Raw genomic sequence first — 25,889 nt, forward strand, 5'->3', positions numbered from 1 at the left:
ACGGATTTCCCTTTCATTGGGCGCCATCTTTATTTTAACATTCGTAGAGCTTGAGACCTGTAACTTCAATTTCAAATTTTTTGGAGAGATCTTTTCGAGTAAATGCTAAGACGACCTGTTGGGCGCCATATCTTTTGATATGCGCAATATCTAAATTTTTTCAAGATTTCAGGGAGCGTTAACGTTGGACGGCATTGATAAAAATTTCACAAATAAATCATAAAATGTTGGCGTACGTTGGGTTCCACGGATTTGCCTTTCATTGGGCGCCATCGTTAAAATTGCATGCGTTTGACTTGAAATCTATAACTGCCATTTTTAACCTTTTTCTGGAGAATTTTTATTATTTTTTTTATTTCTTATTTTCCGACCACCTATTAAGACTAATTCTTGGGCGCCGTACACACTTGGGCACTGTTTTGGACTTTATTTCTCTTCTTATAGGATCTATATTTTTTAAAGGTTTCAGATATAGAATGTACGTTGGGCGCCATTCAGTTTTTTTATTAAAAATTAAATAGAATTATAAGTTTCCACCAGAAAAATACACATTGGGCGCCACAGAATCGGACTGATCTCTCGTTTTTATAAACTCGACAGATTTCAATATGTTTGTCTTGGTGTGTAAATGTAGAGTCCTTTGTCCACAGCCTCCTTCAGTTTTTCAATTTTTATAAATATATTTTAAGTTTGAATATTTGGTGTACGTTGGGCGCCATCATTAGAAAAATGTATGCATTATTCCTTTTTTGGGAAAAATATTTCGAATTGACATTACCGACCTCTAAGGCTTAGAAATTTGTGGAGGGAGAGGTAGGGAGAGAGCACACATATTACCCGCCATTGATTTTGGACTAATATTTTCCTTTAAATATTTCCATAGTTTTTAATCGCTTTTTCTTCGTTCCTTGGGTGGCAGGGAATGTTTTGTCCTTTGCCCACATCCTGCTACAGGTTCATGTGTGCTGGGGATATTTTTCATTTCCATTTTTATTTTATTTTTTTTTTGGAGTTTGAATATTTTTTTTTTGTTGACCTTACCATGTTTACGTTTGAGGTTACGTGAGGAAAATATGTGGCGTGTGCAAAGGATAATGATTTCGTTTTTCCATTGGAATTAAATATAAGTGGGCTCCCAACCCAAATGCATGGAAGGAGGATTTTTGAAAAGGTTCTCTTTATCTGATTAGATAAACATCTTGGGGCCAAACACATGGACATCGGTACACACATACCTAACCTCAAATGTCCAAAGCATTTTATAATGCCCTGCATGTGCGTGAATGCTAAGTTAAAATCAAATTTTGAGACATGAGCTCTTGGCGTTCCCATTTTCCCAAAAAAAGAAACAAACAAACATGGGAAAAGTTAAAAGCATTCCATATTTCAAATGCAGGCTTAACTTTATTAAATTTTCCTCCTTAAGATACCAAGGGGAGTCATGGTAGGCCATTAAACATTCGTTTTGGGCATTGAATCGATGAAAGCGAAATAAGTTCTCAAATGGGTGATAAGTTCTTATAAATCAAAGAAAAGGAAGAAATGTAAGGAAAGGAAATAAAAACCATTGCGTTCTTTGGAAGTAGTGAAAAGAGGGAAAGGGGAAGGGGAAGGGGGAGCTGGGAAATACAAAAATATCTAAAATGGCCTTATAAATTATGTTCATTATCATCAAGATCTTGATGCAAAAGATACAGCTCCAATCAGCTCCATGAGGTGTGGGAAACCTGCTTGTGTGTGGGTAGCTCTTATCTTCAATACAAGCCATGAAATCAACATCCACACCTTAGATTTTCATTGCCATGCCAGCCATACCTGAGATGTAGATTAGGTTTGTTTCATTGCTGGCTTTTTTTTGTGAAGAGAGTGTGAGCGTAGAGAACGTGTAAGCGATTATTTTACTTGGGAACATGTAAGCCTATTTGCAAATCGGAAATGTGAGAAGGAAGGGATACGACAGCGTGTGTTACATGGCAGCATATATTTTTAGGAAAGGTTTATAAGCTTCTTTGGAGATTTAAGGAGTATACATCAATATGGCTTTTAAAACATACGATGACAAATAATAAGGTGCTCAAAAAATCACACGAATTGATTAGGGGTTGAGGTTTTTGCAGGCCCGATGAAAGAAGTTGTTTTGTGATATCAGAGCAGACTTAAAGAACTTTGGCACTTGTAGGTCATTCTTTAGGTGTAAAGAACTCAATCACAGATTCCTTGAGTAAAAACTACCAGCAGAGGTAGTTGCGATCTCCAAATTATATGGCTTTACGTTGGGCGCCATTTTAAAGATCTTATGAAAGACAACTCCTATTGGAGGCCAATCTCATAACTCAGTGATATCAAAAGACCTCTTCTTAGACCTCTTCTTAGACCTCGTATAAAACGAAGGTGTAAGGAATTGGCGATTTGAGGCCACTGTGGCTTTTTACTCCCTATATTAGGCTATAGGGCTTTGTGGCTTTGTACTCCGTATAGGAGGCTATAGGTAGTAGAAAGCCACAGTGGCCTCAAATCGCTAATTCCTTACAATTCCTTCATCTTCTTCCAAGTGTGGCCTTCTAGTCCCTATAGCAAGCTACAGTGGCCTTCTAGTGCCTATAGGAGGCAACTGTGGCCTACTAATCCCTATCGAAGGTCACTGTGGCCATCTACTCTATATAGAGGGCCACTATGGTGTTCTACTCCATATAGAAGGCATCTATAATCCTCTTCTCCTTACAAGAGGACACTCTGGTCTCCTTTGGTCTTCTAAGGAGGCCACTTTGGTTTTCTCCTCCGTATAGCAGGTAAGTTTGGCCTTCTAGTCCCTATAACAAGCTACTGTGGGCTTCTAGTGCCTACATTAGGCAACTGTGGCCTACTAGTCCCTATCGGAGGTCACTGTGGTCATCTACTCCATATAGAGGGCCACTATGGTGTTCTACTCCATATAGAAGGCAACTATAATCTTCTTCTCCTTACAGGAGGACATTCTGGTCTCCTTTGGTCTTTTAAGGAGGCCACTGTGGCTTTCTCCTCCGTATAGCAGGCAAGAGTGGCCTTCTAGTCCCTGTAGCAAGCTACTGTGGCCTTCTACTGCCTATAGGAGGCAATTGTGGCCTTCTAGTGCCTATAGGAGGTCACTGGCGCCATCCTCTCCATATAGAGGGCCACTATGGTGTTCTACTCCATATAGAAGCAACTAAAATCTTCTTTTCCTTGCAGGAGGACACTATGGTCTCCTTTTCTTTTAAGGAGGTCACTGTGGCCTTCTTCTCTTTTTAGAAGGTCACTGTGGCTTTCTTCTCCTTATGGGAGGACACTCTTGGCCTTTTTCTCTCCTTGTAGGGGCCTGAAATTTACAAAAATTAAATTGGCCTATGTTTGGCGCCATCGTTACATTAACATTCGTAGAACTTCTAAATCTTCTTTTCTGGAGAGATTTATTCGACCACCTATTGGGCGCCATTTTTTATAACATCCACATTTTTTTAAAGTTTTTTTTCATGGTTTCATGGAAGTTAAAAAAATAAATTTTAATTTTTTATTTTCAAAAGAAAGAAGAAGAGAGATTTATTCGACCACGTATCGGGCGCCATTTTTTATAACATCCACATGTATTAAAATTTTTTCTCAAGGTTTCAGGGAGAGCTCCCGTTGGGCGCCATTAATAGATGATAAAAAAAAAATAAATTTTAATTTTTTATTTTGAAAAGAATCAGTTTAGAATAGTGAGTTCCTTTATTAAGAACGCACGTTGGGCGCCATCTGTATCTTAACATTCGTACAATCTGGGATCTATGACTGTCATTTTAACCTTTTTTCTGGAGAGATTTATTCAACCACCTACTGAGACGACCTGTTGGGCGCCATATTCTATGATATTCCCAATTTCTATATTTTTTTTACAAAATTCAGGGAGATCTCACCTTGGGCGCCATTTATAGAAATTAAAAAAATAAATCTTTCATTTTTTCATTTTGGAAAAAAAAAAATAGTTTGGAATATGAGTTGCTGTAGTAAGAACACACTTTGGGCGCCATCTATAAACGAAGGTGTGACGAATTGGCTTCCCATTCTAACTAAAATAGGAAGTAACTGCCATTTGGCGCCAGAGACCCTATCTTTTGGTTGAGTGTAAAACAAACGCCTAAAAAGTTAGATCTGCGATTCCTGGTACTAGTTACAGATATTTCTCTTTTGGATCCGTATTGAAAGTATTCTTATGCAAAAGAGCTCAACCTTTGGCTCAGAGTAAAATGAGCGTCTAATGGAGTTAAGACTGTGATTGGGCGCCATTTAAAATTTTTTTCTTAAAAATGTTTTCAAGACCCTGTTATAACTGCTTTTAATGCCTAGAAGATCCCAACAAAAAAATTTCAGATATCTCCGGTTGGGCGCCATATTAAAAGAATTCTTCAAAAAAAAAAAAATGGTTGGGCGCCACTCCCATGACTTTAATTGTTATAAAGGGACCCAACCTCTGACTGAGCTTTTTACACTCAGCCGTCTAAAAAGTTGGTCCTTTATTGCTAGTAACAATTGCAAAAAACTTTCGTTGGGCGCCACAACTTGGTGATATGTTCGATCGGGCGCCATTTTTTTTTTTGTAAAAAGCTCAACCTTTAGTTGACTATAAAATGTGCGGATTTTCCTCTTTATTATCCATCAAGAATTGCACCTATCTTTAATTGGGCGCCAGATTTAAAAATTAAAACAAAATCTTCTCTTGGGTGCCATTTCTATGACATCTGTTCTCCAAAAAAGATTTAGTAAAAAAAAACGTTTACGCAGTACCACTAAAGCATCGGTTCTCTGATTGAGTACAAAAGGAGAGTGTAAGAAGGTCGGATGATGATTGTGTATATAAGTGTAATTAACTCTTGTTGGGCGCCACATGAAAAATTTTCTTTCAGAAATTTTTGATTGGGCGCCATTTTCCGTAAAAATCCTAGCTTCTGGCCAATATGTTCTCCTAAAAGACTTCGTCGAATAAACCTTAAAAAAGCACCCCTAAAGAGACAGTCTTCTGGTTGAGTGCAAAATGACCGCGTAAGAAGATCGGGCTGTGATTGCTAGTAATAACTGCAATTAACTTCTATTGGGTGCCACAAAAAAACATTTCTTTGAGAAACTTTTGATTGGGCGCCATTTTTCATAAAAATCCCAACTTCTGGCCAAGGTGTGCGGATTTCTAGCAACAATTGTAAATAATTTCCATTGGGCGCCACATTAGAAATTAATAAGAAATCTTCTCTTAGGCGCCATTCCCATAACATATGTTCGTAGAATAGACCTTAAAACCCCTAGAGAGACCATACACCCCCAAAGAGATCATCCTCTGGTTGACTGAAAAATGACCGTGTAAGAAGTTCGGACTGTGATTGCCAGTAATAATTGCAATTAACTCCTGTTGGGCGCCACATGAAAACATTTCATTGAGAAATTTTTGATTGGGCGCCATTTTCCGTAAAAATCCCAACTTCTAGAAAAGGTGTGCGGATTTCTAAAAAAATAACTCCTAATAATTTTCATTGGGCGCCACATTACAAATTAATAAGAAATCTTCTCTTGGGCGTCATTCCCATAACATATGTTCTCCTAAAAAAATTCGCAGAATAGAATTTAAAACAGCACCCCTGAAGAGACAGTCCTCTGGATGAGTGCAAAATTAGCATGTAAGAAGTTCGGACTATGATTACTATTAATAATTGTCATTAACTTCTGTTGGGCGCCACATGAAAACATTGCTTTGAGAAATCTTTGATTGGGCGCCATTTTTTAGACTTCTGTTCCATAAAAAAAAATTTCTGGCTTTTTTTACAAGATTTAGGGAGATCTCATCTTGGGCGCCATTTATAGAAATTAAAAAAATAAATCATTCATTTTTTCATTTTGGAAAAAAATTGTTTTTTTAATAATGAGTTGCTGTAGTAAGAACACACCTTGGGCGCCATCTATGAACGAAGGTGTGAGGATTTTTTTTTAAACGAAGTTGTACTGATTGGCCTAAAAATAATTGCAAATAATTTCCATTAAGCGCCACATTAAAGATTTATAAAAAAAAATACCCATTCCCATGACCTCTGTTCCCCTAAAAAAGTATTAAACATTTTAATCTCAAATGCGCAAATAGCCTGTCCTCTGTTTCAGTGAAAATTTTCACAAAATTCCGTTGGGCGCCACTTAAGAAACTTTTTTTAAAGAGCTTATTTGAAAGAGTCGGACCTATGGTTGCCCATGGAACATCCGTTGGAAGAGTGATTGCTAATAATAATTACAAGCGACTACCGTTGGGCGCCACATAGAAAATCCCAAAGAAATCTTCGATTGGGCGCCATCGTCATCACATCCTTAATTATGCTTTTCCTGAGTGATATTGTTCCATATTAAAACCGGGGTGTCGTTTTCAGTTATTCTGAAATCATTAAATTTATCATTACATCCAAGGACCCTCTCTCAGTAAATTTTACTTATCCCGAATCTTATTATGAATAATTGAACTCTCTTAATGAGGATTTCCATTTCCTATCTTTCCCATTTTTTTTTTTAATTTCATCCATAAGTTTACCACCTGTAAGGATATAATTATCCCTTTTCCATCTCAGATGTTTTTCGCCCCAAAAAAGAAAACCAACATCATTGCGGGACTATTTATCCAAATTATGTAGTGGTTGGGCATTCTGTCTTTCGCCTCCCTCCATCTAGAATACATTGGTGGGCAATGGGATATTGGTGGATGCCCACACATCCAAGACTGAGTAGGTATGTGGTTCGGTATGTGCCTGTGTGTGTATTATCCAAGATTCACATTTATATTTCATGATGTCTTCGTATCTTTTGGTGTGCTTGCCGCTCATTTAGATTGAGCAGCAGGGGGAGGGGAAGAAGTTCTGTGGCGAAATTTCCCAAGAAGTTTAACTGTTCACATATCACGTAACGAAAATAACGTGTGATATGTGGCTATAACAGACATTTTCTTTTCTTAGCAACTTCCAATGAAATCTTGATATCGGTTCTATTAAGACTTCAACGACAGCGACAGGAACAGCAGCCAGCATCAGAAGCAGTTGTGGCAGAAATGGCCACAGAAGAAGTTGATGGGCATTGGTGGGTGGTGGGGTTTTCTTTACTTTTTCAACTTTCTGGGAAGAAGTTAAGTAGGGAAGCGGAGATGGAGCCAAGGCTGGGTTTGCCAGGCATCGGTAATTTTAAATGTTCTCTCTCCCTCTCTCTCTCTCCCTTTGGTTCCTCGCCATGTTTATTTACGTTCTATTATTTTTGCTTTGTTTTTAATTTTTAAACAGTTTCCAATTGGTGTGTGGGTGGTCACGGCGTTTTTCCATCACCGAGCTCTGTTTGTTTGCATCAGGGACACGTGATTTCCTGAGCATCTTCAGCGTGGTAAATGAAATTGAAAAACAATTTGATTTTCCTTCCTCTTTGCGCTCTCAGTCTTTGCGGCACATTGAAATTCTAAGGAATACAAGTGGGAGCTGGGCGAAGTTAGGAAGGGAAGAAAGCAAGGAGGGGGGGGGGGGGGGGTGGTGTTGGTGATAATAAATATTGCCAGGTCACAGGCGTCGTGTGGGTATCTAGGATTAAAATGTTTCAATTTCTCTGAAAATGAAGAAACAATGTTCGTTGATTTTTAAAATATACTTTCTAAAGAACTTTTAAGGAAGTTTTCAAGGGACCTGCCAACTTTGAGGAATATTTTCCGAGAAAAACGAAGTGTAGTAATCTTGATTTTTAAGAAAAACATGTTCGGAGGTCTTAAGGCTTAAAAATGGTTAATTTTTTCTTTAAAAAATATATCCAAAGTGCCCAGGACCCTTGGTTGAGGACTTTTGAAGAATATTTTCCCAGGGCATTCTTGAATAATAGCGTATTTTTAAACGGATATTTTCCGAAGGATTTCTAGAATCATATGCGGAATTTTTGAGAGGATTTTTAAAAAACTTTTGCGAAGAATAATTATGAATTTTTAAAAATATTTTCAAAATGTCCTGTGGAACAGTTATCCTTGATTGTCAAAGAACATTTTCAAATGGACATGCCATCAATAAGTGTAGATTTTCAAAGGAACTTCAGACAAATAATTGTGAATTGTTAGAGAATAAACTTGGATTTTTTTATGAAAAAAGTCTTCAAAGGACTTGCAGACAAATAAATACGGGCTTTTATGGAATCTTACCAAAAGGGTGTGCAGTCACAAAAATGTTGGTTTTTTAGGAATTTTTTTAAAGGGCCTACAGGCAAAAAACTTTGGATTTTTTCCAAACGACCTGCAGTCAAATAACTGAGGAGATTTAAGGAATATTGTCCAAAGGACCAGCGAACAGTTAAAAATTAACTTTAACGAAGATTTTACAAAGGATGTGCAGACAAATAAATGTCGATTTTTCATCATTTTTTTCCAATGGACCAGCGGTCAGATAAAAATAGGCTTTTAAGGAATATTTTCGAAAGGATATGCCAAAGAAATAGACGTGGATTTTTAAGGATTTTTTCTAAAGAACATGCAGTAAAATAAATGAGGATTACATATACGTACATTTTTGGAGGATTTTTTCCAAAGGATAATATGTCAGATAAACATGGATTTTCAATGAATATTTTCTGAAGGACCTGCAGTCAAATAAAAGAGGATTTTTAAGGAATATTTTCAAAATGACTAGTAAGGCAAATAAATGCGAATTTTTAAGAATTTTTTCTAGAGAACCTGCAGGCAAATACACTTGCATTTTGAAAGAATAATTGCCAAAGGATCTGCAGACAAATAAACCTGAGTTTTTGAATGATTTCCTCCAAAGGATTTGAGGTCAAATAAACATGGATTTTCAGGGAATGTTTTTCCAAAGCACATGTGGCCTGATAAAGACGGACTTTTAAGGAATATTTTTCAAAGGATCTACAGACCAATAAAAGTGAATTTTGAAAGGTTTTTTTTCGGAACGGTAGACATATTAACTCAGATTTTTAAGGAATTTTTCCAAAGAACTTGCTGTCAAATAAACATGGATTTTGAAAGACTGTATGATAAAGGACCTGCACACAAATAAACGTCAATTTGGAGGGATTTTTTTTCCAAAGGATTTGCGGTCGGTAAACATAGATTTTCCAGGAACGTTTTTCCAAAGGACCAGTGGTCAGATAAAGATGGACTTTTGAAGACTATTTTTCAAAGGATTAGCAGACAAATAAAAGTGGATTTTGAAGAATTTTTTCCGAAAAACCAGTAGACAAATAAACGCAGATTTTTAAGGACTAAAAATGGATTTTGGACTACAAATGAACATAAATATTGAAAGAATATTTGCCAAATGATCTGCAGATAATTAAACTTGAATTTTTGAAGGATTTTTTCCAAAGGATTTGCGGTCAGATAAACATGGATTTTCCAGGAACGTTTTTCCAAAGGACCAGTGGTCAGATAAAGATGAGCTTTTAAGAATATTTTTCAAAGGATCTGGAGACAAAAAATGCAGATTTTTCGAAGCGACCTGTAAACAAATAGACAGGATTTTTCCGAAAAAAATGCATCGAAAGAAATTAGGATTTTTAAGCATTATTTTCAAAAGGATATGTTGGCAAATAAATGAGAATTTTTGAAAGATTTTTTTAAAAGGATCTGTAGACAAATAACATGTATCCTTGAAGAGGGGTTTCCAAAGAAACCGCCGGTAAATAAACGTGAATTTTTGAAGGATATTTTCTGGAGGTTCTGTGGTCAAATAAACATGGATGCTCAAGAAATATTACAGACTGCAGACAAATAATCGTAGATTTTTGAAGGAATTTTTTCCAAAGATCTGCGGACACATACAAATGGATTTTTAACGAAAGTTTATGAAAGGAGACAAAAAATGTGGATTTTGAAGGATTTTTTCGAAGCGATCTTTAGAGGATTTTTATGGATTATTGTCAAAAGATGCAAGAATTATGTATCCTGAAGGGTTTTTTTCAAAGAGTCTGCAGATAAATAAACTTGGATTTTTGAAGGATATTTTCCGAAGGAACTTCGATCAAATAAACATGGATGCTCAAGAAATATTGCAAGCTGCAGACAAATAACCGTGGATTTTTGAAGGATTTTTCCCAAGGATAAGCATGGATTTTAAAGGTACGTTAATGAAAGGACCTGTGGTCAGATAGCGATGGATATCTAAGTAATATTTTCCAAAAGACCTGCAGGCAAATAAACTTGAATTTTTTACGGATATTTTCCGAAGGACATGGAAACGAATAAATGGGGATTATTAAAAAATATTTTCCAAAGGATTTTCAAACCAAAAAAAGTGAATTTTTAAAGATTTTTCAAAGGACCTACAGACAAATAAGCGTGTATTTTTAGAGGATTTTTTTCGAAAGGAACTGCTGAATAAAAACGACATTTAAATGTTGTTTTCCAAAGACCCTGACGACAAATAAAAATGGTTTATTTCCAAGGGACTTACAGAAAACTAAACGTGGAGATTTAAAAGGATTTTAGAAGATATTTTGAAAAGGATTTTTAATTAAATCAACGAGGATTTTTTCCCATTAACATGTGGAATAAACATCGACTTTTGTAGGTTTTTGCTTAAAGGTTGTTCCCATATCAACATTAATTTTTGATGGAGTTTTTCCAAGGGATCACAAGGGACCTGCAACCAAATATATAAAGATTTTGAGGAACGTCTTATGCAGAACTTCCAGGATGTTTTCAAAGGACCTATACATCAATATATCTGGACTTATTACGATTATGCTCCATTGACGTGTGCATCAAAATATCCTAGATTTTTAAGGAAGGGGATTTTCCAAAAAAAAAAAAAAAAAAATCAGGTAAAAAAAATTCAGGTGTTGTTTTTCCAAATAATTTCCAAAGAAATTCTAAATAAGTCATGGATTTTTAACATCTATTTCCCAAAGGACCTGTATGCCAATTATTGCGTAAATGACTTTCAGGTCAAAAGTCGTGATGGTTCTTCAAATGTTTTCCAAAGAAATTAAAAAAAAAAACCTGCAGACCCGTATTGGACATTTTCTCTCTCTTTCTTTCTACTCCTCTCTCTCTTTCCTCTGAAAATATCTCCTCACATCAAAGTTATTAAATTACCTTTTTTCGCATTCAATCTCATTTTTGCCAAAATGCCAATACAATTGACGAAATAATAGGAAGTAACAACAAAAGCCATCAAAAATCGCCTAAAATTTATTGAATTTTTGTGTGCTGTGACATAGATTTGCGCTTTCATGGATTACCAGCAGCTACATGTCACACACACATATAGACATCACACACACACATATATTTCCATTTCCATTGTGTCAACAGTTTCACTCAATTTGGTCAGCTTTACTGCTAATGTAAATCCAACTAATGTTCCTCCCCACGACTCCTCCTACTCCTCTCGCGCCACCTGTCCTCACATCCTGCTGCACTGTTATGTGTGTCATGTAACTGTCAAGGATAGAGGTGTTTGGCTTTGGCGAGGTTGACTGGTTAGTTGGTTGTTTGATTTTTCCGGTTGATTCATTGTTTCTATTTGGGGTTTTCGGATTTTTGTGTAGAGGCAGGGAGGCAGTGAAGGGAGTAGAGGGGTCCGTTTGCTGCAAGTGCTGGGATTTGAAACAGTCACGGCTGTTTGTTGTGTTTGTGATACCTGACGATTTTATTGACACAACCTAAGGACATGGTAAACACATGTCCAATTTTTTGTTGGGAGGTGAATTGTTACTATTATTTTGGGGTGCAGTGGAAATAAAATTGAAAATGAAAATATTTTCTTTAAAACTCAAGGGAATTTGTTGTTTCCTAGAAATCCCTGTTTTTTCAATAATATTTATTGAAAATTCTTTTTCGTGGAAACCTTTAGTCGTGCCGGTAATGTTGCACACCTACAAATGTCATGACATAAATGACAGGCTGGCTGGCAAGCTGTTAAAAGCATCTGTCAAATGGACGTGTGAAAATTTCTTAATGGCAAATTCAAGCAGTTGAAACAATGTTTTTTACACTCTCTTCTTTGTCCCCTCTCTCTCCCTTCCTTTAAATGGGTGTGAGGATATTTTCGGGTGGACAAAAGAATGTTTGTGTGTGGATGATTCATAGAAATTGTGATTAAGGTCAAATATCGCCTTTGAGTTAACTGACAATGGAGTGATAATACGAAGTGGGAAAAGGAACAGAAAGAGAGAGGGGAGAAAAAAGAGAAATGGGGGAAGAGAAATATAGTTTGTGATAGAGAGGATAAAAAAAAGATTGAGAGGGGGAAATAGATTGTAAGGGGGAAAAGAGAAAGAGGGGGAAAACGAGAGAGAGAGAAGGGAAGAAAGCTAAAGCGTGGGAAGAAAGAAAGCTAGGGAGGGGGAAGGAAGCTAGGGAGGGGAAAGAAAGCTATGGAGGGTGAAGAAAGCTATGGAGGAGGAAGAAAGCTATGGAGGGGGAAGAAAACTATGGAGGGGGAAGAAAGAGAGAGAGGGTGAGATGGAGGGGGATAGGGGAGAAGGAGTGAGAGAGGGGGAGAAGGAAAGGGAAAGGGGGAAGAAAGAAAGACAGAGAGTGGGAAAGAATGACAGAGTGTGGGAAAGAAAGACAGAGAGGGGGGAGAGAGAAAAGAGAGGGGGGAGAGAGAAAAGAGAGGGGGGAGAGAGAAAGAGAGGGGGAGAGAAAGAGAGAGATAGAGTGGGAGAGAGAGAGAGTGGGAGAAAGAGATAGCGAGAGAAAGAGAGAGTGAGAAAAGAAAGAGAGAAAGTAAATTGTGAGTAAGTTCTAGAGAGAGAGAGAGAGTGGGAGAAAGAGAGAGTGAGAGAAAGAAAGAGTGAGAGAAAAGGAGAATGAAAAATAGAAAGAGTGAGAGAAAAGGAGAGTGAGAGAAAGAAAGTAAGATGATGAAAGAGAGAGAGAGAGAGAGAGAAAGGGAAGAGGGTGTTCTAGAAGAGGAAGTTCTAGAATCTAATAACAAAATTTATCAAAACTTTGTGTAACGGACCTTGATTTTCGAGGATTTTTTTCCAAAGGACATGCAGACGTATTATCATGGATTTTTTTAAGGATATTTTCCAAGGCACCTGTAGTCCAATAAATTAGATTTTTTAAGGATTATTTTCCAAAGCACCTGCAGTCAAATAATGAGGATTTTCTAGGATTATTTTCAAATGGATCTATTAACAAATAAATTCGGATTTTTTGGAGGATTTTTGCATAAGACCTGCTAATCAATAATCGTGGATTTTAAAAGGAAATTTTCCAATGCAATTTTGAGGGATATTTTCAAAAGAATCAGCAAACCAAAAATCGTGGATATTGAAAGATTTTTCACAAAGAGTCTGCAGAGAAATAAATAAGAATTTTTTAGATTATTTTTAAAAGGATCTGCAGGCAAATTAATGCCGATTTTTGAAGCATTGTTTCTAAAGGACCTGCAGACAAACTATCATGGATTTTTAAAGGATATTTACCAAGGGGGCTGTAGACGAATAAAATCGTATTTTTTAAGAATATTTTCCAAAGCACCTGCAGTCAAATAAGTTAGGATTTTTAAGGATTATTTTCAAGAGATCTGTAGTCAAATAATGACGATTTTCTAGGATTACTTTCAAATGGATCTATTGTCACATAAATTTGGATTTTTTGAAGGATTTTTGCATTAGACCTGCTAACTAGGATTTAAAAACGAAATTTTCCAATGCAATTTTGAAGGATATTTTCAAAAGGATCAGCAAACCAAAAATCGTGAATAAATAATAATTATAAGGATTATTTTTAAAAGGATCTGTGGGCAAATAAATGCGGATTTTTGAAGGATTTTTCCAAAGGAAGTGCAGATAAATTATCATAGATTATTAAGATTTTTTCCAAGGGGCTGTAGACGAATAAACACGTATTTTTTTAAGGATATTTTCCACAGAACATGCAGTCAAATAAATAAGAATTTTTAAGGATTATTTCCAAAAAGATCTGTAGATAAATAAACGAGATTTTTATGGATTATTTGAAATGGTCCGCAGAAAAATAATTGTGGATCTTTAAAGGATATTTTCCAAGGGACAGACCTTCTTACAAAAAAACTGGATTTATTGAGGAATAGTTTCCAAAAAGAGTTTTTTTTTTGGATTTTATGGTTCATCATTTATCCATAGCAGTTCTTTAAAATATAACGAATGATTCTGAACTTTTACGAACGCTTGCTCCAGGTTATAACAGAATCCAGGAGTATTAAATTTCATAAAAAAATTAAATTTTATTATTTAGATTTCCATTTTTTCAACTCTAATGAGTCCCATTTCCATCCAACTTTTTTCACCCTAACCTTATCCACAATTTATGTTTGAAACATTGAAAATAACCTCTTTTTCCTAACACATGCCCTGACCCATTTTAATAAATATCATCCAGCCTGTCCATTCCTTTCATTGTTTCCTCTATGTGGTGGCGCCCAATACATTAAACTTTGCTTTAAGCCATAAAAAGAAAATTCATATTTCGAATTGAAGAAAAAAGAACGAACAAAAACTGATCCAGTTTCTAATTTCATATTTCTCTGCTTCTTCTTATTTTGTGATTATTATTTTTTTTCTTTCCAGACACCATCAAAATTACACACACGTTCGTTTGGAGGCCATAACTGGGTACTGGTGGATTGCATTGGCCATCAGCAGCGGCAGCATCATCATTATCGCTTGCCATAATCAGACTTGCCAAATCACCATGATTTGTGTGTAAATAAATGTGAAATATAACAATCGATTCAGTGTGTGTGCGTGTGTGTGTGAGAGCGAGAGCGAGGAGCCCTGCTTGGTTTCTTAAGGACAATTTTATTACAGCACTGCTGGCTGCAGCTGCTGTGTGGAGACCATAACAATTGATTTGAGGTTTATTGTTATTTTTTTGCTGCAGCGATTATGAACAAAAAACCGCCATTGCCCATAACGGCATTCATTGGCGGACCACAAACAAATGCCGCCTCAATTGCGGCCAACAACGCCACAGCGACGGCCACAAATTCAATGTGCTTTTCAACGCCGGCGACGAAGGGCGAAAAACAACGTGACCACCATCATCAGGCAAATGCGGCCAATTCGGGACTTTGCGGCTGTCACAAAGCGCCCAAGTCACATTGCATATCCGCCACAGGTAGGTGTCCCATTTCACCCCCCCCCACTCTTTCACATCCTTTTTTGGCTTTTCGGTGATTTGTGATTAATGATTCATAAAAATCGACAAAAGAAAAAAGCAACAGAGGATGTGAATGTGACCCCCCCTCCCCCAGAAAACCGGATGCCATTCTCATAATTTTTCACAATTCTCTTTTGTCTTGTTCGTGGTCTTCTTCTTCTTCTTTTCCTTTAAGGTGTTCTGATATTGGTACTTTTATACACGGCCATGGGTTCCATTATATTTGTAACGCTTGAGGGCGAATTGGATGATACCACAGCATTGGAAACAGCAGTGGCCGCCTCAAAGCCCTATCCACGCAATGAACTGGCCAATGCGGAAATCAGATCAAGGTAAGTTTCTTTCGTTTCACAGTAGCAACAAAGTTCTCTCGGCCTTTTTGCGGCCATTGCTAACGAGTATGGTTGGAGCAAGAAGCAAAAACAAAAAAAAAAAAAAAAAAAAAAAACAACCAAAGAAAAGAAACAAAAAAAACCGAACTTTTTCAATTGACCCCAACTGATAACCTTCAATGTAGTTGTTCTTCTTCTTCATCATCATCACCCTCCTCTTCATCAGCTGCTGCTTGTCGTTTGTGTTCTCCTTCGTTAAAGGTAAGTCAAAGTCACAAACCTTGCTGTTTGATGAGAGATTTTTGCCTTAGAGCTAAATTCAGGATATTTTTTTTAAGGATATGTTGTAGAGTTGGAAAAATAAAGTTTAGAAAGAAAAAACAAATGGACGACAAGAAAAATATTGAAACAATGTTTCAACATTAAAAACATAAGGCATGGAGAGGTCATGGAGAAGGGGAGGGGCACATAGAAATTGGGAAGTGGATAAGATATGAGGGTATTAACCCTTTCTCTCTCTCTCCAAAAAGGGAAGAGGGTGAGAGGCTGCCTTCTTTAACTTCAGATAAGTTTCCTTTTCTTTTTCCTTAAGAAGCCCCGGGATTTCCCAAAATTTGTGGGTTATTGGAGGAGTATCCTAAAATAATATTTATAAAATTCCAGGGGTGTACCTTTTCTCTTTCAAAATTGTCTCTCTATTTTCCAACGCACCTCTCTGAGTCATTGTTAAATTTAAAGCCACCAAAATTAAGAGTCTGTCGTTTTGGACCAGGATACACTAGGGTTACGAAAATTTGTACACAAGTTGGAAAATATCTCAGTAGTGGTCCAACAAAATATTGAGATTAAGGGCATTAGTTCTTACTCTTCACAAGGGAAGAGAAGGGGAAGCTGAAGTTTGTGACTTTATATTCCGATTTTTGATAGTTATTTTAAGGATGTAAATATGTGCACTGCCCTGTCCCCAGGGGAGTTAGGCTCTCACAATTTTCTTGGTTGTTGGAGAGGTTTCCCAACACCATGCATATATTTCATTTATTATTTTTGTGGAAAATTACTGAATTAATAACTTAATTCGTCTACCCATTTTTGTTGTTGTTTTTTTTTTTTTTTTTTGGTTTTTCAATTTAACCACATAAGGCCCTCCTAAGCTCACGTACGTGATAAATTCAACAAATCGATGGCCCAGAAAAATTCATTAGAAAATTTTCCATCAATTTTACAATTTAAGCCATTTATCCTCATGTTTTTTGCCACGAAGTTTTTCCGAATTTTCCACAAAAAAAAAAAAAAAAAAAAACGATTGAATAATATTTAATTTGGCATTTTAGTTAATTAATTATTGATGATGACAGCAGCAAAAAAAAAGTCGTGAAAAACCCCAAATTTGTTTGATGTATTTCTGATGACTGGCAGTGTATATGTTTGTATGGATGTGTGTGTGTGCATTGTAAATTTAACTAAGCAAAGTAATTTGATGAATATTTAAAAATTAAATATTATAAAATAAAAGTATAATTACAAACGCTAAATGTTATTTGCATAAATGAAATCAGCGGGGAGGGAGAGGGAGGAGTCAGGAGGAATTATTGGAAGTCATGGTTACAGTGAGAGAAAGATAGAGAGAGAGGGAGAGAGAGAGAGAGAAGGTATATGGTCTCAAAATATTGACATGGCAACTTTTTGTGAATATTTTATCGAAAAGAGGCAGAGGCGAGAACAAATCTATTTTTAAAAGGAGATTAAAAAATATAAAGGATTTCAGAATTTTTTAAAAATATTTTCAAGGCCTCTTCATATTTTCAATAACCATAAAGTGAGAAGAGAAGGAGAGAGAGAGAAGGAATATAGACTCAATATATTTGCTTGACAACTTTTTGTAAATATTTTATCGAAAAGAGTCAGAGGCGAAGACAAATCTATTTTTAAATGTGGATTAAAAATATGAAAGGATCACAGAATTTTTTTTAAATTATTTTGAAGGGGTCTTAATATTTTTTAATAACCATAAAGTGAGAGAAAGAGGGAGAGAGAAGGAATATGTAGTCAATATATTTGCTTGGCAATTTATTTATTTATTTATTTATTTTTTGGAATATTTTATGGAAAAAAGAATAGACAAAGACAAATCGATTTTTAAATGAGGATTAAAAAATATAAAGGATTTCAGGATTTTTTAAAAATATTTTCAAGCCCTCTTATTATTTTCAATAACCATAAAGTGAGAGAAAGAGAAAAAGAGGGAGAGAGAATATATTTCCTTGGCATTTGTTTTGAATATTTTATGGAAAGTAGAAGAGACGAAGACAAATCTATTTTTAAATGTGGATTAAGAAAAAATATAGGATTTCAGGATTTTTAAAAAATATCTTTAAGGTCTTTCAATATTGTCACTACCCATAAAGTGAGAGAAATAGAAAGAGAGATTGAGAGAAATAATATGGCCTCAATATATTTGCCTGGCAACTTTTTTTTTTAATTTTTCTTGGAAAAGAGAAAGGCGAGGACAAATCTATTCTTAAATTTGAATTAAAAAAATTAAAGGATTACAGGATTTTATAGAAATATTTTTAAGGCCTGTCAATATTTTCAATACCCATCCATCAATTATAGTGCTTTATTTTTAAACTATATTCTCAAGACCCAACCATAATTTGGGATCCGATTGAGGTGAAATTTTCCAAACAATATTTGTAATTGGCCTAAGGATGAATCCTATTCAAATTGGTGAGAATTGGTTCAAATTTAGATAAAGCTCCCATGTACAGGATGAGATAAAAAACTGCAGCAAAGTCGAACGCCATAATTTTTACCACTTTTTTTTTAATTTTATTGAAAGCAAAAAATGTCGGAAATAGCATCAAATTTTAGAATCAGTTTCGATTTGTTCGAATTGGTCACCTTTGGCACAAATTATGGACTTCAAACGGCCAATAAAACCGCTGCCCTAATATTAATCTGTGGTATTTTGGCCCATTCCCGGCGAAGTGCTTGCTTGAGGTGATCGACTCTTTGGTATTTTTTTGTGCCAACCTTGCTATCCAAAATACTCCAGACACAATAGTCCAACGGATTGGTATCCGGAGATTTTGGTGGCCATTGTGCGCTGGAAATGAGGCGAGAAACATAATTTTGTAGCAATTCTTGGGTGGCGCGTGCTGAGTGCAATGGTGCTGAGTCCTCTTGGAATGTTTAAGGTCTGCGGCCAAAATGTTTGTGTGCCCAATGCTTTAATAAATCCTCCAGAATATTTTTGCGATAATATTCGGTATTTATTCTGATGCCATGGTCGATTAATACGAGCGGAGAGCAACCATTGGCTGTTTAGTGGCCCACACCATCAGCATGGCTGGCGCTTGAGTTCTGGTGGCCAACCGAAGTTGCACATTTTCAGCTGACCTCTTTGGCAAGAAAAACGCGATCATTTTGTTTGTTCCCAAAATGCTGGACAGCGAATGTTTTCTCATCAGAGAAAACCAAATTCGGCAGTTCACCACTTTCGGCAAAGCGAAGTAACTCTTTAGCTCTTTTGAATCTATTTTCTTTCTTTTCGGTTGCGGTGTAAGTTCTGGCACTTTTTGGAATTTCAATGGCTTTCACCCCGAGTTCATTTTTCAATATTTGCCGAATGGAATATTGCGATATGTTCAGCTCACGAGCCATTTTTGTGGCCACTGCGTCCGGGTTTTGATCGAGTCGCTTCTTTACTTTTCTAACCATATCTGCTGTTTTCTTCCGTCCCCTTCCTGGAGGTCAGGCTACGCTACCAGTATCACGGTAACGAGCGATGGTACGAGACATAAGAGTTTTTTTCACATTTAAATGCTGGAGTACTCTAACGATAGCCACTTGTGGTTTTCCAGCCAAATATAAAGAAATCACAGTATCAGGCTAGAATTCCATTACGAATAACTTTTTTTTTCGGAAAAATTCTCACCAAAATGCTTTTATACGCTTGTAAACAATATAACGAGCTGTCACTGGAAAAATTTTAAAAGCTGTCGGACGAGTGGCTTGGAAATGACAGCAGTCTGAAGTTGGTTGCAATTTTTTCATCTCACCCTGTTTGTTTCATTCGACATTCGTAATATGTACTCGACAACAATGATATTTGGTACCAGATTGCAGATACAGTCCAGATATATATTTGTCAAATTCTGTCAAGATAGGTTCAGATTTGCATATAGCTCCCATATAGATCCTCAACCGATTTCGGGTTAATTGTGCACCAAATGGCCAATATCGGTCCAAATGACCTGCATTTTTGGCACAACCAACCGAATCCGGTCAAGAAGCGAGTTATTCAAATTTGTTGAAAATCGGTTCAGATATAGCCATAGCTGCCACATATATATTTCATCCGACTCCAGGTTAATTGTCCACCAAATGGCCCATGTCAGCCCAAATGACCTGGATTTTGGCATATCCGACCGAATTCAGTCTAGAAGCGGGTACATCAATGTTGGTGAAAATCGGTTCAGATATAGCTATAGCTCCCATATATATGTTTCCTCAGATTTGGTCTTTAAGTCCCTCACATTCGTAATATGCACTCTACAAGAATGATATTTGGTACTAGGCATCGTATAGGCCCCGGAAATACCTTTGATAAATATTATCGAGATCGGCTCAGATTTGGATATAGCTCCCATATAAATATTTCATCCGATTTCAGGTTAATTGTCCACCAAATGGCCAATATCAGTCCAAATGACTTGAATTTTGTCATATCCGACCGAATTCAATCTAGAAGCGAGTACCTTAAATTTTGTGAAAATCGGTTCAGATATAGCCATAGCTGCCATATATATGTTTCATCCGACTCCAGGTTGATTGTCCACCAAATGACCAATATCAGTTCAAATGACCTGAATTTCGGCATATCCGACTGTATTAAGTCTAGAAGCAAGTACCTCAAATTTGGTGAAAATCGGTTCAGATATAGCTATAGCTCCCATACATATGTTTCATCCGATTTGGGGTTTTAAGTCCTCCACTCCACAAGAATGATATAAAGTACCAGATATCAGATACAGTCCTAAAATTCCTTTGACAACTTTTATAAATTTTATAAATATTCAGATTTGGATATAGCTCCCATATATATCTTCAACCGATTTCACAATGTCATTTGATACCAGATATCTTATGGAGCTCAGAAATACCTCTGCCAAATTTTACCGAGATCGGTTCAGATTCGGATATAGCTTCTATATATATCTTTCAGGTTTATTGTGCAAATAATGGCTCATATCAGCCCAAGTGGGGTAAATCATATAGTCGGCCCCGCCCGACTTTTGACTTTTCCTTTCTAAAAGCCATCCACTTTTTCTAAAACCCTACCGTTTTTTCTAAAAGTCCTCCATTTTTTTAAATTTTTTTAATTTTTTTTTTCTCAAAACCCACCGAGTACTTCTGAGCCACTGTATAACTATCTCAAACTTTGTTTCTTCATTAATTCCATCTACCATTCTTGTTAGAGTCCCCTTTGTAAGGGTTCACATTTCAGCTGGACTCAATAATGGCCAAAGTTCTACTTCACAAGGACAAAGGACTCAACAAATATGCTCTCAAGAAAAGGGATAGCCAAACACTGACTCTCAGGAAAACTATCTACCAAATTATATTTCAAATAATAAAAAAAAACACAGGACAAAAGGACCTGTGTGTCCTAAAGTAGTTGAAGTTGTTGTCATGTTGGTGCTCAACGACAAGGAGAAGAAGCAGCAGAAGATGATGATGTAGTAGATAACTTCTTATTGTAATAAGAACTGGCCATATTCAGGCATGTCTCATGTCGGTTTCATAAGAAATTTGACATGTACTCACACACACACACTCACACAGAGAGATGGAGACTTAAATGTGTATGTGTACTCCAAATAAGTAAGAAGATATTCCTGCTTAAGAAGGTATCCCAAAGTTGAGTTAAATTAAGTGTATTATAGTGAGAGTGTGTGTGTGTGTGTCTGTGTGTTGGTGTTTGTCCAACATTTCCAAATGCAAGAACTGGGCCATATATAAATGGACAAATCCAAAACCCCAAAAAGACCATCATTATGACAGCAGGACACTCAATGTTTATGTCTCTGGCCTGGAGACTATGGACTCTACAGGCAATAGTTGTTCACACACAGACACGCACACACACACAGAGTTACCAACACAAACAAACTTTTCAATTGTCAAAAAGCCAGTTCTGACATTACGAATAAAATCTCATCTTCTCTGCCAGAATAAGGCCAATGAAACATGTTGTAAGACATGATGGGACTTTCGGAGAGGCTCAGCAACAACTTGGAGATAACATTTCCGTCGCAGTGCCCATCCTCATCATCAGCCTCAGCATCAGGATTCACATCATTGTCCTGCTCATTTGTTTGCGGGTATTGCTGGGACAGGCTCTGCCTCTCCTCTTTCTCTCTCTATCTCCGACTTTGTTAATTCAAGTTAAGTTGTATTTATTAAATTAAATCCTCCGCAGTTATCATCCTGCACTGGCACACAATTTTCCGCCTTACTTCTGCAAGTGGCCTGGTCTCCGCCAGCTCTCGTCCATTGTTTGGATGAATTCAAGCACGCTGCTTTGTGAAAACTTTGTTTTCATTCTTGGCTCACTTTTGTCCCAATTTCGGGTTTCTTAGTTCTGACGGCCAGCCTCCAAACGGCTATTCAACTGACAATGGCCAATGAATGTACTTTTCATGCACTTTTCCATGATAATTGTCGCCTAATGACAATGGAAGGAGCAGCGAACTATTCCATTCATGGAGCAGCATTCCACTTACATGCCATGCTCTCCTGAATGCGGGTTGTGTTGCCGCAGTTAATGGACCGCAGTACAAATTGATTTGCATGTCAAACCGTTTGCACCAAACTTCTTGCAACTGAATGACAATAAAAGTTGTCCGCATTGTTTTGGAGAGGGGAAAAACAGACGCGAAGAAGGAAGTGTAAACAGCAGGATAATGAACCCAAGAGAAATTCAAAAGATTATAGGGAGAGTCAATAGCCTCATCCAATGACTTTATACTGGACGTTGTGCTAGAGGCGAAAAGTGTTCCTATGAAAAAACCAACCTCATCTGGGTCTGAGTCAATTTTTTTATAGAAAAAAATACTCAAGCCCAAAACTTTTATAGAAAAAAAATCCGCTCAGGTTGAGAGAAATCATCCCTCAATTCTAGTTTGAGTTTTGGACCGTTTCTATAGAAAAAAGTCCGATCAATCCCCTGGTTAAGGTTGTGACTTTTTCCATAAAAAAAGTTCGCTCAACCCCCGCTTGGGGTTGAAAAGACCTTCGTGTATTCTATGAGAAGACCTTCGAGACTTATATAAGAAGACCTTCGGGTCTTCTATGAGAAGACCTTCGGGTCTTCTATGAGAAGATCTTCCGGTCTTCTATGAAAAGACCTTCGGGTCTTCTATGAGAAGACCTTTGGGTCTTCTATGAGAAGACCTTCGGGTCATCAATGAGAAGACCTTTTGGTATTCTATGAGAAGACCTTCGGGTCTTCTATGAAAAGATCTTCGGCTCTTCTATGGGAAGACCTTCGGAGCTTCTATGGGAAGATCTTTGGGTCTTCTTTGAGAATACCTCCTATGAGAAGACCTTCGGGTCTTCTATGAAAAGACCTTCGGGTCTTCTATGAGAAGACCTTCGGATCTTCTATGAGAATACCTCCTATTAGAAGACCTTTGGGTCTTCTATAAGAAGACCTTCGGGTCTTCTACAAGAGGACCTTCGGGTCTTCTACAAGAAGACCTTCAGGTCTTCTACAAGAAGACCTTCGGGTCTTCTATGAGAAGACCTTTGGGTCTTCCATGAGAAGACCTTCGGGACTTCTATGAGAGGAATTTCGGGTCTTCTAAAAGAAAACCTTCGGGTCTTCTATGAGAAGAACTTCGGGTCTGCTATGAGAAGATGTTCGGGTCTTCTATGAGAAGACCTTCGGGTCTTCTATGAGAAGATTTTTGGGATTTCTATAAGAAGACCTTCTGGCCTTCTATAAGAAAAACTTCGGGTCTTCTATAAGAAGACTTTCGGGTCTTCTATGAGAAGACCTTCTGGTCTTCTATGAGAAGACCTTTGGGTCTTCTATGAGAAGACCTTTGGGTTTTCTATAAGAAGACCTTCGGCTATTCTATGAGAAGACCTTCGAAACTTCTATAAGAATAACTTCCGGGCTTCTATGGGTTTTCTATGTGAAGACCTATGTTTCTTGTATAAGAAGACCTTCAAGTCTTCTATGAGAAGACCTGCGGGTCTTCTATGAGAAGACCTTCGGGACTTCTATGAGAAGACCCTCGACTCTTCTATAAGAAGAACTTCCGGTCTTCTATGAGAAGACCCTCGGGTCTTCTATGAGAAGACCTTCGAGCCTTCTATGAGAAGACCTTCTAGTCTTCTATGAGAAAACTTTCGGGTGTTCTACGAGAAGACCTTGGGGTGTTCTATGAGAGGACCTGCAGGTCTTCTATCAGAAGACCTTCGGCTCTCCTATGAGAAGACCTTCGGGTCTTCTATGAGAAGATCTTCTGTTCTTCTGTAAGAAGACCTTCTGGTCTTCTATGGGAAGATCTGCGGGTCTTCTAAAAGAAGTCATGAGCTATGAGAAGACCTTCGGGTCTTCTATGAGAAGACAAAAAACAACCTCAACCTATGGAAAAAAGTTGCCTCAACTCAAGGATGAGGTTGGTTTTTTTTTCGAACAAAAGTTGCCTCAACCCCAGGTTGAGGTTGGTTTTTTGAGCCAAGTTGCCTCAACCCCAAGTTGAGGTTGGCGCTTTTTTTCTATAGAAAAAAATTTGACTCAACCCCAGGTTGAGGTTGGTGCTTTTTTCTATAGAAAAAAAGTTGCCTCAACCCCAGGTTGAGGTTGGCGCTTTTTTCTATAGAAAAAAAAGTTGCCTCAACCCCAGGTTGAGGTTGGCGCTTTTTTCTATAGAAAAAAAGTTGCCTCAACCCCAGGTTGAGGTTGGCACATTTTTCTATAGAAAAAAAGGTTGGCGCTTTTTTCTATAGAAAAAAAGTTGCCTCAACCCCAGGTTGAGGTTGGCGCTTTTTTCTATAGAAAAAAAATTGGTTTTTTTCTATAGAAAAAAAGTTGCCTCAACCTCAGGTTGAGGTTTGTTCTTTTCTATAGAAAAAAAACTCAGACTGAGGTTGCCACTTTTTCTATAGGAAAAAGTTCGCTCAAAGTCAGACAGACGTTGGTTGAGGTTGGGTCTTTTTGTTTCAAGAAATGTTGTCCCATCCTATTTCAGGACCTTTTTCCTTTAGAAAAATTCTTCATTTGCATTTGAAGGACATATTGGTGGCCTTTTACGTTTAAATAGCCCCCCAAAAGTATGCACCATATTTTGTTAACAAGTTTTAAATCATAAATTTAATAAAATATTCAAAGGAACCAAAGTACCTATTTGTTTTTCTCCTGCATAATGGATTTTGTTTTGGAAATCCTTTCTCGAAAATTTTACGTAAAATAATTATCCTTTCGCAGGAATCCGAGAGCAAATATTAAATTGCATAGTCTTTAAGTTTCTTCAATATTTTTTTTTCACACAGAATCATATTTCCAAGAAAAATCTATCGAATTCGAAAGTTTATTTTGCGTATTTCTTTTGGGGCAAAAACAGAATAATAAGAAAATAAAATGTTGAGAATATTCTTTGCATGGCCCAAAGTGAGTTGCGGGTTGGGGGTGGGGAGGGAGGGAGGGAGGGGTTTCCTTGTTTATTTTTATTTGCTGTTGTTGTTTGTCTTCTTCGTTTTCGTTTTTATTTTTGTCTTCAATAAACAATTACAAATGAACTTATAGCTTTAATACCTTACTCCCCGTTCCTCTCCCCCCTCCCCCTTCCCTCCCCCTCAGGCTATAACTCTTCCATGGCAATTTTCCCCTTGCACATACGTTTGTGCTTAATATCCTTTTGCGCCGGCAAGCATGTTGAAGGATATAAAAATATTGGTTTAGTTTTGTGGTTCTTCAAGGGCCCTCTTCCGTGTGGGTGTGGGGGTGTATTTTACATTCAGAATGCATTCGTATACCCATACATGCTTTGCTTAAAAATGCATGAGTATTTGTTTCTCTCTCTGTGTGTGTGTGTGTGGCAAAATAAACGTAAATAAATTTAAATTCAAATGCAATCAATTGCAAAGGGAGGAAAAAACAGGAAACAATAAGGCATCAATATGCATAACAAAAGGATGTTGAATTCCAAAGCTGTGCTGCTGCAGCTAAAGCTCTCGGCTCTTGGCTCTTTGCTCTGTGCCCTGTTCGTTCGTTCGTTGTTACTTTGCAAAAATAAACAGAGCATGTAAAACTTGATTACACACGCTTCGGAATGCAATTCAATATCAAAAAAAAAAAAAAATCAACGAGGTTAATTCTAACTTCCCCTGTACTC

The 25,889-nt window shown here is 37.1% G+C and overlaps 1 protein-coding gene across 1 annotated transcript in view; it reads left to right on the forward strand.

The window, feature by feature from the left end:
- Positions 1–25,889, forward strand: part of LOC109611827 (TWiK family of potassium channels protein 7) — a 127,346-nt gene that overhangs the window by 43,618 nt on the left and 57,839 nt on the right. Inside the window, exons 2-3 of the mRNA XM_059122541.1 lie at positions 14,557–15,106; positions 15,324–15,480. Coding sequence (XP_058978524.1) covers positions 14,875–15,106; positions 15,324–15,480 — 389 coding nt within the window. The 5' untranslated portion in view covers positions 14,557–14,874. The remainder of the gene's footprint in view (positions 1–14,556; positions 15,107–15,323; positions 15,481–25,889) is intronic.

This window comes from Musca domestica, unplaced genomic scaffold, assembly GCF_030504385.1.
Source record: "Musca domestica strain aabys unplaced genomic scaffold, Musca_domestica.polishedcontigs.V.1.1 20, whole genome shotgun sequence".
Classification (NCBI taxonomy): Eukaryota; Metazoa; Arthropoda; class Insecta; order Diptera; family Muscidae; genus Musca; species Musca domestica.